The following is a 13,249-nucleotide window of genomic DNA, read 5'->3' on the forward strand; positions in this document are numbered from 1 at the left end:
AGAGGCGCTTCTCACCTGGCCCCAAGCTGCTGGGGGTGTCCTCTCTCTCCCTGGGGCAGCCTGAACCCCTCCTCCCCAGCCCCACCCCAGAGTGCACGTGTGCTGTGCAGAGCCTCTGGGGGCTCGCATCGTGCAGCAGCCTGGGTTCTCCAGGGGCTGATTCAGCAGCAGCGACGCTGACTGACGAGAGAGTAGCTGAGGGGGTGGGGCAGGGACCGGGCGGAGGGCTCCTGCCGCAACGTCTGCCCCACACACTCCTCATCTGGCCCCCATCGTCTCATATCTGGGGGCCTCCTGGTCTTTAGTCTACCCCCGCGTGCCTGTGTGCAGAGCGGAGCCGAGGCCCAGAGAGACTGAGGGACTCACCCAAGGTCACACGGGACGTCTGTGGCGGAGCAGGGAGTTCAGCCCAGGCCTCCCAAGACGTCCACTGGTGACCCATTCTTTGTGTGGGGGGTTAAATTCCCTCCCCCTGCTTCTCTAAGGCCAGTCGAGCTGCAGAGCCCCCAGTAGTCCCTGGACTCGCTCATCAGGTTCATGGGACCTTCCTTGCACTCGGCTCTGAGAGCTGCAAGTTTGTGCCTTGGCCCAGCTAGCTAGGCCTCCCCTTGTGCTGGGCCAGACATCCCTGCCCCAGGGTTGAATGAGCTTTCGTCCGGGCTCCCTGCTCCTGCGGCGTTCCCTGTTAGCCCTGCCCCTGCAGCGTTTCAGGGAGCCCGAAGCCCCGTGACTCGCCCTCGCCCCCGGTGTGAGCAGAGGCAGTTTTGCTCTGGCGCTGGACCAGCTGTTGAGTCCTCCATGCTGCAGACAGATGATGCCGTCACAGCGCTGTCCATGCGAGCTAACCCGCTTGGCTGCACGGCCCTGTTACCGCCACGGTCCCCCGATGGGTTCGCCTCCCCCCCACTCTCTTACTTTACCTGCCTTTGGGTGTCCCCTCTCTCTGCTGCCCCCCTCTGTTCCGTTCACGTCTGGCCGAGCTGCGCCGCTGTGAAAGCATCAAGGAGGCACTAGACAAACCCCTGCGTGAGGGGGGGAGGGGGGGGTAGAGGATTTGCAGCTCGACGCAGAGGAGTTGGTCATAGGCAGTAACAGCCAGATCCACGCTGCCTCCCTGCAGGGTTGCTGGGCTCAGCAGCTGAATCCGAGCCATCCTTCTCGCCCTCCTCAGACTTGGCTGCTGTGCAAATCGCTGCCTCCTCCCCTGAGAAAGTTGCGCTGTCTAGAGCGCACCACAGACCTATGGAATGGCTCTCTCCCTCTGCCCTTCCAAGCAGTGTCCAGGACCTACAACCCTCTCAGTTTAGTGCTCTCCGTGCCAAGGGTTTCGGGGTGCTGTGCAGCCTGCGTGGGCCAGGCCGGCCGCTAGAGGATGCATTTACCTGGAACCTCCGTGGCAGTGTCCATGCCAGCTGTTCATGGTTTACATTTGCCTGGCCTCCATACGCGGGTAGGCCCTTTATCCCTTTCTCACGCCTGGCCCAGCATCCCGGCTCTCCCAAGCAAGCGCCCCAGAGAAGAATGGTAAGAGCGGTAGGACCTGGTGTGCCTGGCATCACCCGTGCCCCTGGAATCGGAAGCCGTGCCCAGCAGTTGTGCCCAAGGAAGGCGTGAGAGCTGCACATCTGCTCGGGGCACAGTCTGCTGCAGGAAGGGCAGAAAAGCTCCCCGCTAAGAGCTGTGTGGAGTCCAGAGGATCCTGTGAAATCTCCTGTTGCCCGTTCTGAATCGGGAGCCTGCAGGGACTTGGGAAATGAAGTACTCCTGCCAGCTTCCCAGCCGAACCCAGCGCTCCAAACGCAGCTCTGCTACAGGGAATGGACAGGAGATGGGTAAAGAGACTGGGACAGTGCCTTGCTGGGGAGGGCACACTTCCGCTGCAGCTGTCCGAGTTGCCCATGTGTAGGCCAGGTCGTTGGGGCCAGTGATTTTCCTCTCCGTGGAAACACTGCGTTTGAAGGTAGCTGTATTGTCCTCCGCCTTGTCCCTGAAGCTTGGCGTTCTCTTCCAAACAGGAGATCAAGAAACTCAAGGAGCTGATGAGTGCGACGGAGAAGATCCGCCGGGAGAAATGGATCGACGAGAAAACCAAGAAGATCAAAGAAATCACCGTGAAAGGTACAAAGGGCTCCTGTCCCTGGCGAGATGTGAAAGCCAGCGTGTGCGTGTGTCCCTATCTCCTCCCCTCCCCCCCCCCGCTGCACCCCGCCCCCTGCCCGCAGGGAGTTGCTGACATCGTGTCAGGGCTGTTCCACATTTCCTGCCTCTCTGGATGCTCACGGGAGAACAGGAGCTGGAGTCTCCCCTTGTGCTCAAGCGTCCTCGCCTGGGGCCTGTACCGAACTGCTCTGCTCTCCCTCCAGTTGTGGCTGGGAGGGGTGTGAGGCACAGGGGCTGAGAGCGGGCTCCTGTGTGGAGCCAAGATCCTGTTTTCAGGCAAGTGGCCCTGACCAGTAACTTTGAAATCAACAAGCGGGTGGGGAGAGCCAGGAAAAGGCCTGGGCGCAGCCCGTACGCTGGCCAGACTTCCAGACGTCTCTTTGTTCTCTCCCTTTTGAAGCTCAGCTGGGCAGTAGCAGTGACGGTTCCCCGCTGGTTTGTCCTTTTATTCCAGCTGCCAAGTACTGAGGTGTCCCAGTAGACTCGCACCAGCAGCGAGGGCAGGGAAGGCCTGTTCGCTCAGCCAGCCCCTTCCGCGCTGCGCTTTCTGGGCCCGGTGCTTGGCTCCTTCCCGCCCCCAGCTGAGCTGACAATGAGGTCACTGGCTCTTGCTCTTCTTGGCCTCAAAGACCTCCCCCACCTCTCCCTTGACCAGTAGTTAACACTGCTGTGCTGGGTGCTGCATGCTACGTTTGCCCGGGAGCCGGAGGCAGGGTTAGCTGGGTCGGGTACAGCGGAGTGCGTGGTGTTGGGATCCCTGTGGGCATGATGGAAGGACTCTGGGCTTCCCCCATCCAGGTTATGGGGCATCAGTCCCCCTCCCCTTAGCTGCCTGCCCTATCTTCTGGACATTGCTTGCCTTCCGAGGACAGTGGTCTAAGAGGTGTGTGGGGGGGTGCGCTTGGAGAGCCCCATTCGCCCAGGCTGTGTGGAGCCACTGTCCTTCCCCGCGGAGCCTCCTCACCCCCCGCCTTGCCCCCAGGCCTGGAGCCAGAGATCCAGAAGCTCATCGCCAAACACAAGCAGGAGATCAAGAAGCTGAAGACGCTGCACGAGGCGGAGCTGCTGCAGTCGGACGAACGGGCCGCCCAGCGCTACCTCCGCCAGACGGAGGAGCTGAGGGCGCTCCTGGAGCGGGAGCAGGAGGAGCAGAGCCAGCGGGAGAGGGAGCTAGCCAGGCAGCGGTGCGTGGGGATGGAGTTTCACGTGGGATCCTTCCCATCTGCGTCTGTCCTGTGCTGGAGCCCAGGGTGGGGGATCTTAACACCCCCTAGTCTGGATGGGCAGCTGCAGCTTAGCCTCCGGTCTTCCCACATCCCGCCATCGGGGTAAACCAAGGCCTGTTGGCCAGCCGGAGATGAGCTGCGTATCCTCGCAAGGGCTGTGGCTGGCCTGCTGGTGGGGTTCCCCACAGGGGCCGCCGTCCCCGCCCCAGTGAGGGGTGCGGGCAGCAGGCCGGGAGATGGAAGCTGCCTGCCAAGGCACCAGGGGCCCTGCAGAGCTGAGCCCCACCCCCACACGCAGGCGAGGTCCCTGACGGGCCTTCCCCACTGCAGGTACGAGAAGCACCTGGAGCAGGAGCAGCAGGCGCTCCAGCAGCAGCGCCGCAGGCTCTACGGCGAGGTGGCCGAGGAGAAGGAGCGGCTCAGCCAGGAGGCAGCCAGGTGAGAGCAGCCAGTGCAGCGATGGGCCAGGCTCCCAGCCACGGGCAGGCCTTGGGCCTCAAGCTCCCCGTCGCGCCACCCAGCTCCCCTGGGCTGCTGGAGGCGAATGCCCCTTCCTGGCCAGTACCAGCCCCGGGAGGAACTGGGGCTCTGAGGCTCTCGACTGGCGAGAACCATGTCAGGGCAGCGAGAGGGCAAACGTGGCCCAGTCCCGTCTCCTCCAGCTGCCCCGTGTCTCAGGGCTGTTCCCTCCAGCGTCACTCCTGCTGTGGTAGAGCCGCCACTAGCCTGCTTCAGGAAAGGGCCAGGAGAGCTGCTCCGACCCTGGCCGGTGGGCGGAGAGGTCAGCTGTGGGGTTCTTCCCAACACTCCTTGGGGGCAGAGTCGGCCAGTTCCTGCTCCCCAGGTGCGTGGCGGCTCTGCTAAGCTAGCTGCTGTTTCCCGTCTGGAATGGCCTGGGAGCCAGCAGCCCAGTCGGGCTGCAGTGAGGGATCTCAGCATTGCGGGGGGAGGTGGCGCACTGAGGACTGGGGGTCACCGACGCTGGGTGCAGCGGGGCTGCCGGCGCTCTGGGCCAAGGGATGGCAGGGGGCATCGCGACCGTGTCTGACAGCGCTCACCTTGCCTCCGACAGGCAGAGAGCGGAGCTGGAGGAGCTGAGGCGGCAGCTGGAGGAGAACAGCGCCGTGGGCGCCAAGGCCCTGAAGGAGGAGTACGAAAAAGCGAAAGAGGAGCAGGAGAGGCGGCACCAGGTCTTGCCCCTCCCCCTCCCCCCCGACGCTGGCCCGGTGTGCCAGCTGACACGGGGGACACCCATGTTCCTGCAGTGCAATGCAGCACGCAGGGCTCCTCCAAGCCCTCCGCTAGCCCTCGCCCCTGCGCACTGACACGCAGACTGCCCTCGGAGGAGCAGCTGGCCATTGCCAGCAGGTGCCTGGTGGCCGGGGGTGGTGACGCTCCCTTGAACAGGTTTCTGTCTCTCCTCTTCCCTCCCGCAGGCAGAGGTGAAGGTGCTGAAGGACAGGCTGGAGATTGAGAAGCAGGCGTGGGAGGCCAACTACGTGAAGAAGGAGGTAACTGCGCTCGGCCGGGACTGTAGTTGAACAGCCCAGAGAGTCAGCGTCGCTGACCAGTGCTGCTCCGGGCGCCCAGAGGTGTTAGCCGGCTCAGCGCCCTGGCAAACTCGCCGTTCAACGGCCTTTTCCCCTTGTGAATGGAACCGAGAAGAGAGAGAAACAGCCGAAGCCTTTACAACAAGGGATTGAGTCGAGCTTTCATGGTAGCAGCAGCCTTGTTCCCGTCCCCTTTAGCTGCAGGGAGATTTCAGAGCCAAGACCCTGCCAGTCTGTTAGAGATGGTCAGAGCTGGCTTTGGGCGGGGGAGAGATGTCGTTAGTTGGGCTGAAGCTGCTGCCGCAAACCCATTTCCTAGAAGAGAAGAGAAACCCCCGAAAAGAGGGGAGAGACGAACAGCAATGAGAGAGAAAGCCACATCGCTCTCTGGTGTTAACACTCAACTGCAGGAGAACCACCGGCCCAGCCCGTGGGCTGATCAGCCACCTGGCGACCTGGCACACTCGTCCCGGCGTCGGGGGAGCTAGGCCTTTGCGGTCACAGGCTGTGGTGTAGCGGGGGGGCCTTGCTGGCTGCTGGGCTTGGGCAGTGAGTGACCTCCACTGGCGGCTGTTTGTAGCACGGCCCAACAGGGCAGGGGATGAGTCACTAGGCAAGGGGCTCCCAACCTGTGACCAGTCACCTCCCAGGGAGAGAGACAAAGGGAGGAAGGCAGAGACCAACCCGTCTGGGGGGCAGGGCTGGAAGAGTTTTTAGTTTCTGTTTGCAATCATGGAGGAAGCAGCCTAAGCAAGGGGCTGGGATTTCGGGGCCCAATCTCCCCCATCTCAAGGGGGGCTGAGGCATCCTAGCCCTGCCCTGGAACCAGATTCCATCTGTGCTGTGCTATATCCTGGAGAAGCAATAAACTCCCTCTGTTCTACCGGCTGGGGGAGTCTATCCGTGCCACTCCGGGGGTGCAGGAGACGGGGAACCCCGACACGTCGTCACACAGGCTCACAGCGCTGGGGCAACATCTGCTGTCTTGGCTAGATGCTTATTAGAGAGAACAGAGACGGGAACCAGCAAAGAGAAGGAGGCAAACCCCAGGTTGGGGGTGGAGTGTGGTGGGGGTCAGGACTCGGCTGGAGCCAGTGGAGGTGTTGGTTTCACCTGGGCCCTTCTCTCTAGCCCGGCCTGCTCAGGACGGCTCTAAGATCCAGGGTCACACAAGAGGCTCACACCTGCCCTTTCCTGAATTAAGCCACAAGCCATGTTCGGGGGAGCCTCAGGAAGATGTGGTGGGCAGAGAAGCCCGTCCCCTCGTTCTACCCCCCGGCTTGATTCCCAGCACACGAGGTGGCTCACCATTTCCAGTCTCGCCTTGTTCCTGTTCGTCAGGCAGGCGCTTCGCACAGCCCTGGAGGCGTGCCAGGAAACCTTTGGGTTGGACTGATCCTCTGCCTTCCTAGGCACCTTGTCCTGCCTGTCGTCCCCGTGTGCCCTGTGACGTAGTGGGGGTACCTGGCTGGTTTCTATGCTGTTGGCTCTGGGGTAACCCCCACTGGCTGCCGTGGGTACCACAACCCAGCAAAACAGGATGAGTCACTATGCAAACCAGTGGCCAGACAGTCTGTTTGTGCCATTTTGGGGTGCAGGAGATGGGGGACCCCCAACGTGCCGTCACACTGGTGTCAGAAGTGGGATGCACTGCACCAGCCGGTGGAATAGAGGGAGTTTATTGCCTCTCCAGGATACAGCACAGATGGAATCTGGTCACATAGCTGGGCTAGGATGCCTCAGGCCCCCTTGAGTTGGGGGGAGACTGGGCCCCTAAACTCCAGCCCCTTTCCCTAGGCTGTCTCCTCCATGCTCACAGACAGCAACCAACTAACTCTCTTCCAGCCCTGCCCCCCAGCCAGGGCAGCATTCCACCTTCCTTTGTTCCTCTCCATGGGGGGTGTCTGGCCACTGGTTTGCATAGTGACTCATCCTGTTTTGCTGGGTCGTGGTACCCACGGCAGCCAGTGGGGGTTACCCCAGAGCCAGCAGCATAGAAACCAGCCAGGTACCCCCACTACGTCACATGCCCTCTGCTGCGTTCCCCAGCCGAGCTCGCGGTCGGGGTAGCGGGGTGGGCCCAGGGAGCACAGCAGCGCCTCGCCGAATTGTACTCGGCTCTCCTGCCACCTGAGCCCGTCGGCCTCTGTCCCCAGGAGGCCTGGCTGCTGTCCCGGGAGCGAGAGCTCAAGGAGGAGGTGAGGAAAGAGCGGGACAGGGAGATCGAGCTGGTCATCCGGCGCCTGGAGGCCGACATGACGTCCGTCAAGGAAGAGTGCGAGAGGGTGGCTGAGAACAGGTAGGAAGGGGCCAGGTGGCTGCCAAGACCCCGAGCCCCCAGCCCAGTCTGGAATCTCTCGCTGGGCCCAGCCACGGCCACGCTGAGCGGCACGTGGGAGGATGCCCAGGGCTTAGAGCAGAGGTTTGGGGAAGGTCCAAACCGTATGGCGGGGCAGGCTCTGCCCTCCCAAACCGCCAGGCATGGCCCTGCCCACGCTCTGCCCCCAGAACGCCTGCCGTGGGCCTTCTAGGGCCGGAGTGTTGCTGCCCCCCAGCGCCTGCCCTCCGGGGCTGGGGAGGCTGAGCTGGCCTCAGCCAGGCCGCGTGGTGCAGTGCGCCTTCCCCTGGGGCAGGTTTGCAGCCTCACGCTGCATGGCAGAGCAGATGCTTCCCTGCTGGCGCCCGTCCACGCCCACAGCTAGGAAAGCATTAGACAAACAGGAGTCCTGTTGGGCAGGGCTCCCTTCAACAGCCGGTGGCTGGCTTCCCCACAATGCCCTGCGGGCCAGCGATGGGCGTCAAGGTTGTCCTTCCCAGAGCTGCCTGCTCCCCTCGCCCGCCCGCCCGCCCTTGATCTGACTCCCTCCTTGCCTGCCCCGGGCCTTCAAAGGACAGGACAGTCCCTATGGCTTAAAAGTAGGCAAGTGAAAACGGGTGAAAGGAAAAGTGTTTCCGCCCCGTGTGTGATTAGCCGGTGGAGCCCGCGGCCACAGGAGGTTGAGGCCAATAATCCGTGGGGCTGGGACGTGAAACCACCTGCTTAAGGGCTGAACCACCTCTAAGGTCTGAGACCCCAGGGGCGTGAGGTCACCCCGGGCCTGCGCTGGTGGGGGATGGGGGGCGGGGCCTCGTCTCTGACCCAGGCTGGCTGTTTGCCCAGGATAAGGCGGGTCCGCGACAAGTACGAAGCGGAGCTGCAGGAGCTGGAGAGGGCGGAGCGGAAGCTGCAGGAGCGCTGCAGCGAGCTGAAGGGGCGGCTGGCTGAGCTGGAGGGCCAGAACATGCACCTGCAGGGCCTGGTGAAGCTCAAGGAGCAGGAGGCGGAAGACCTCAGGCAGGTGAGTGCAGGCCAGGTGCTCTGCTGCCCAGGTGTGTGGGACGCTCCCCAAGGAGCCCCCCCTCCCTGCACGGAGCCCCCAGGGATGCCCTGTGCCCCGCAGGTGAAGGACCAGCTGGCCCAGGAGAGGAGCAGCCTGTCGGAGGTGATTCGCCAGGAGTTTGCCGACAGGCTGGTGGGCGTGGAGGAAGAGAACAAGCGGCTGAAGGCCGAGATGGCGGAGATGAGAGCCCGCCAGCGCCTGGAGCTGGACCGGGTCGCGCGGGACAAGGATGAAGAGCTGGAGGAGGTGCACAGGAGGTGAGGGCTGAGCTCGCGTTCTGCCGCACTTGGGCTCAGCTGTGGCAGGGCCGGGGTTTGGAGGCCACTCACGGGGGCCCCCCCCAGCCTGCGCCAACTGGCCCTTGTCACGGGTCCCGGTGCTGCGCTTTCTATGTGTCCTCGGAGCCTGCTGTCTCCCCAGGCTTTCTGCTGCACTGCCCTGATCCCTGCCCCCGCCCTGCAGCAGCTCGGTAGCACTGGAAACCGGAGGGGCTGCTCCTTTGCTGGCCTGGCTAGGGGGCCTTCGGAGAGGGCAGAGAGGCGTGACGCGTGGGCAGACATGCCGCTGCGCTCGGATTCCCTGGCAGGCTAGCACTGTGAGCACCTGGCTTCTCCCTGGCTACAGCCGGCTCGGTCAGGTGCTCCCAGGGACCTTGCCGTCCCACCCTGCAGCAGCCCTGGCGCTGAAGATGGCAAGCCGCAGCGCTGGCAGTCTGGCCAGAGAGGTGGAGAAGAGCAGGTCTGGCTCAGGCGGGAAGTCTGGGGCGAGGGGGCGGCACCCTCAAGCCAGGAGGTAGAGGGGAAGGCTGTTCCCTGGCTGGCAAAGGGCTCGTGAGCTGCCGTGCGGGTGAGCTCCGCAGTCACAGGCGTTCCCGTTGTCCGTTGTACTGCGCAGTTTGTGCGCCCAGACCTGGGCGGGTACCCGGGGAGCAGCGGGCACTCGTGCGGCGTGCTAGTGTCTCCATGCAGGTGGTGCGACTGCACCAGTCCCTCGCACGGCCCTGTGGAATAAAGTAAAAGGTTCGGGAATGTGGCTAGTCCCAGGGAGGCGCAGAAACAGGCAGGCAGGCCCCGTCTCTGCCTCTCGTGTTCGTGGCCGGGGAGCGGCCTTGTGGTGCGGAGCAGTCCCCGGCTCCAATTCTGACATGCTCTAGCTGGGCCACGTTCCCCCTCAGCCGGCTGGCTTCCCTACCCTGCATCCAGCTGTCTGCCTGAGGTCACCAGACCAGGGCTCGGCTGCCTGAAATCGCTCGGGAAGGTCGCCACCAGCTGGAGCGGGGAAGACGGTGGCTTGCTGAAGCCCCAAGGGCTGTGACGGGCCGCTGGCAGTGCCAGGGCAGCATGACCAGGACCAGAAAGACCCTGGCAAGCAGAGGCAGCGTTTAGGCCAGTCGCCTCCGTGCGTTTTGGGTCATTTGAGCACAGCAGAGTCACCACCTCCCCCAGCACTGGACGCTGGATCCAGGCCCCCCCCCCACTTCCTGTCGGACCTGCGCACGGGTTTCCTTAGCCTGTTCCCTGCCAGCGCAGCAGGCTCCGTCGGCGTGTGCGGGGCGCGGGAGTCCCAGGAGGGGCCCGAGGCCGTTCCCTCGGTTGCTGGCCCCTCGGCGTGGCGGTCGGGGCGCGAGGCTCAGCCGGTCCCCTTGTCTCCGTGCAGAGTGAAGGTGGCCATCGTGAAGAAAGAGGAGGCCGTGAACGTCCTTCGGAAGCAGCATGACGTAAGTGTCCCTGCGGGCGGGAGTGCTAGACGTGGCCCGCGGGGCTGCCCGCCTCCGGCCCTCGTGGCGTCTAACCTCGGCTCCCTCCCGTCTTCTCGTTTGCTCCAGGCGGCTGTGAAGCGGGCAGACCACCTCGAAGCCCTGTTAGAGCAACAGCGCAAACAGCTGCTGGCTACTAAATAACAGCCCAGCTGCCGGGTGCCATTGCCTTGCCGCAGGATGGCAGGAACAAGGGCTTCCGCGTCCGGTAGATGGCCTGTGTGCGCCTGCGCTCCGTCCGTGCGGGTGCACGGGGCTGGAAACGGAGTCTCCCTCCCCCTCCGACTGTGCTCTTCTCTTTACACCGTCTGTGACTGGGGCTTAAGCCCGACCCCTTGCTGCGGACTCCCAGGTCCGGCGCCTGCGTGGTATTTTACCAGTAAACTGCGTGTTTCTAAGGCTGGCTGAGCGGTGGTTGCTGGGCGGGCGGGTGCCGGGCAGCACCTGGGAGAGCGCTCTTTGGAGAACGGCGTCCGGATATGCACCAGGAAATGCGCCTGCCCTTCCTTAGCGTGGGGCCGTGCACTGGGGCTGCTCCCGGGCTTTTCTCTGGGCCGGCGAGAAGGGGTTTGCGTGACCCAGACGCTCCGGCTGCCCACCGTGAATGCGGACGCATCCCCGCTCTCGCAAAGGGTAGAGCAGCGAGTTTAGAGGGAAATAAGCCATCACCGCGCCAGCCCTCGGCCCCCTCTGCTCTCCCTGCGCCCGCACGCCGCGCCGGACAGTGACTCTGTTTCCCACCTCTGGCAGAGCTGCCCTGAGCCCACGCACGGGGGTGAGTGAGCGATCGCTGCCCCTCGGGGATTGGTGGGAGGCAGCGTTCCCTCTTGTTCCTTGCAGGGCTGGGAAAGTTGTGCTGGGCACCGCTGGGGCAGTGTGTGCTGCACAGAGGTGATGTGTGACACATCTTCTTGGGGCATTTAAAACAGATGTGGCAAGGTGGGGGCAAGGGGGAGGGAGGCTTAGGCCTGGGGCAGTGGGTTTGGGGTTCAGGGGTGTGGGGGGCTATGGGATGGGCCAGGGATGAGGGGCTCAGGGCTGGGACGGCCAGAGGGTGTGAGGGCTCCGGCTGGCGGTGCGGGCTCTGGGATGGGGTTGAGGAAAAGGGGCCCAGGCCTGGAGCCGAAGGCTGGGGTGCCAGAGACTGAGGGCTCTGCCTGGGGGTGCAGGCTGCAGGGTGGGGCAGGGTGGAGGGGATGGGGGTGAGGGAGGGCGCTCTGGACTCCCCCCAGCTCTCCTTGCAGCAGCACCTAGGCGGTCAGCTCCAGGGCGGGGGTGGACTGCTGGGCAGTTGGAGGCTTGGCTAGGTTCAGGGCTAGGGATACGGCAGCCCTGCCCGGCGGCTGCAGTTTGCTGTGTGGCGTCTTGGAGCCCTTGCGTGGTGCTAACCGGGCAGCTGCGCAGCTTGCAGGGAACTCGGGGGGGGGGGGGGCGAGTTCCAGGTCTGGTTAGGGCTGTGACCTGCTGGGTGGTACGCGGCCCGCACCGCACCCCGTCGGAGCTGGGTTAACTGCAGTTTGAACCGCACCAGAGTCCTGAGCCCCCGAGCTAAGGGTCCCCCTGGAGCCGCCATCTCCTTGGCCATTCGCTCACCACAGGACTTGTGCTGCATGGTCGTAGGGTCCTGCTCCGTGCTGTGCGTGGGAGGGCGCTTCACCCACGGCCTTCTCCGGAACTGGCGTGGGCAGTGGGGAGGCAGCATAGAGAGCAACAGTCCAGCCCCTGCCACTAGCTTGACACCCTTTAATCATCGGGGGGGGGCCCTGCTGCTGGAGGATCCAGGAACCAGTAGCTAGGCACCTCTGCCTCAGCATGTCCGTTCCCGTCTCCATCCATTCCAGCACCCTTGCCTCCCCGGCGGATTAGCCACCAGCGTGCTAACGGGGCCAGGATCTACCAAGACAGCGGGCTGGGTTCTGGGCTGTTTGCTGGGCCTGCGAGGAGGCCTCGTGCCGCAGAAGCGCAGTGGCGGGAGCGGAGGCCGTCCGCACGTCTGAACAACACGCTGTGGGTTCCTTCCAAGGTGCACAGCTGAACGTGGAGTCAAGGCAGCGTTGCTGCCTTCCGACGGCGGGGAAAGGCTGCATCGAGCCGCCTTCGCTCCGGTGAAACAAGCCCAGCAGGTTTCTTTACCTTGGCAAATTGTCCAGCTGTTCCCTTTCCTTCCCCATCGCACAGCACAGCCCTGCATTGCCGCGCTGTCTGCTCGCGGCTGCTGCCTTGCACATCCGGTTCAAGAGAGATGTGTGGCCTAGGCTAATGCTCTAGTATAGACCAGTGGTGCCACCTCTTTTCATTTGCGACCCCCAGAGCCGGGAACGTTTTTGTTGAGCAAAAAAAAAAAACCTGCTGGGAACATTGTATTGTGGCCCCTTTAATTTAAAGCGCCAGTCCGCTCCCCTGCCACGCCGCCTGCCCCTGCTGCGTGTACGTCGGGCACCGAGCCGGGAAACGAAAATGCCGGCCGGCCCAGATCAAAGTGCTGGAACCCCCCGTTGGGGGTCGCGACCCACAGGTTGTGCATCACTGGTATAGACGATGTGCAATTCCCCCCACCCCCCCAGTACATTTCGTAGCAGGCTGGCCACCAGCCCTGTTCAGTCCCAGCTCGTGCTGGTTCCAGGACCTACCCCCACTGCAGCTCGGCATTTCAAGTGTTTAGTAGCCAGGCAGGCAGGCCAGCTCCGTTCTGGCTTGTAGGAGCTCAGACCCCCCATCCCCAGGCAGGGCTTGCTGCTTCCCCGTGCTGCTGTCTCCTGTATCAGAGGCAGCAGTGCAGGGTGGCAGGCAGCCGGTCCATGAGGGGAGCTGGTTTTTGAACGCTCCCCTCGCGAACTAGCTCCTGCCTGGCACCCGATAGGCAGGAGCACGGGGTGGCAGGGGCCCCCCAGGGACTATAGACGAGGCGACTAACCGGTAAGAATTCATGAGGGTCATCGACCATTGAGTGAACCGATACTTCACGTCCCTGGCCCGACCTGGAGGTTCTTCAGAGCAAGGCTCCTTGGGTTGCTGTTTGGCCTTGGCCATGGCCGGGATCCCGCTGGGAGGGACTCGCTGCGTGCGCTGGTGGAGCCTTGCCGTGGGCGTGCGTGCGTGCGTGGACTGGCGTTTGCTTTCGCCCCCTTTTCTTAGCGCTGCTGGGCGCTCTGCTGACTCAGGGCGGCCTGTCCAGGG

At 63.7% G+C, this 13,249-nt stretch overlaps 1 protein-coding gene across 1 annotated transcript in view; it reads left to right on the plus strand.

Moving 5' to 3' along the window:
- The window catches only part of CEP131 (centrosomal protein 131), a 33,741-nt gene extending 23,271 nt beyond the window's left edge, over positions 1-10,470 (plus strand). Inside the window, exons 17-26 of the mRNA XM_075904065.1 lie at positions 2,016-2,118; positions 3,143-3,344; positions 3,717-3,824; positions 4,459-4,576; positions 4,823-4,897; positions 7,093-7,235; positions 8,097-8,274; positions 8,377-8,573; positions 9,973-10,033; positions 10,142-10,470. Coding sequence (XP_075760180.1) covers positions 2,016-2,118; positions 3,143-3,344; positions 3,717-3,824; positions 4,459-4,576; positions 4,823-4,897; positions 7,093-7,235; positions 8,097-8,274; positions 8,377-8,573; positions 9,973-10,033; positions 10,142-10,216 — 1,260 coding nt within the window. The 3' untranslated portion in view covers positions 10,217-10,470. The remainder of the gene's footprint in view (positions 1-2,015; positions 2,119-3,142; positions 3,345-3,716; positions 3,825-4,458; positions 4,577-4,822; positions 4,898-7,092; positions 7,236-8,096; positions 8,275-8,376; positions 8,574-9,972; positions 10,034-10,141) is intronic.
- Positions 10,471-13,249: the final 2,779 nt, after the last annotated feature.

Source organism: Pelodiscus sinensis, chromosome 20 (genome assembly GCF_049634645.1).
Source record: "Pelodiscus sinensis isolate JC-2024 chromosome 20, ASM4963464v1, whole genome shotgun sequence".
NCBI classification, from domain to species: Eukaryota; Metazoa; Chordata; order Testudines; family Trionychidae; genus Pelodiscus; species Pelodiscus sinensis.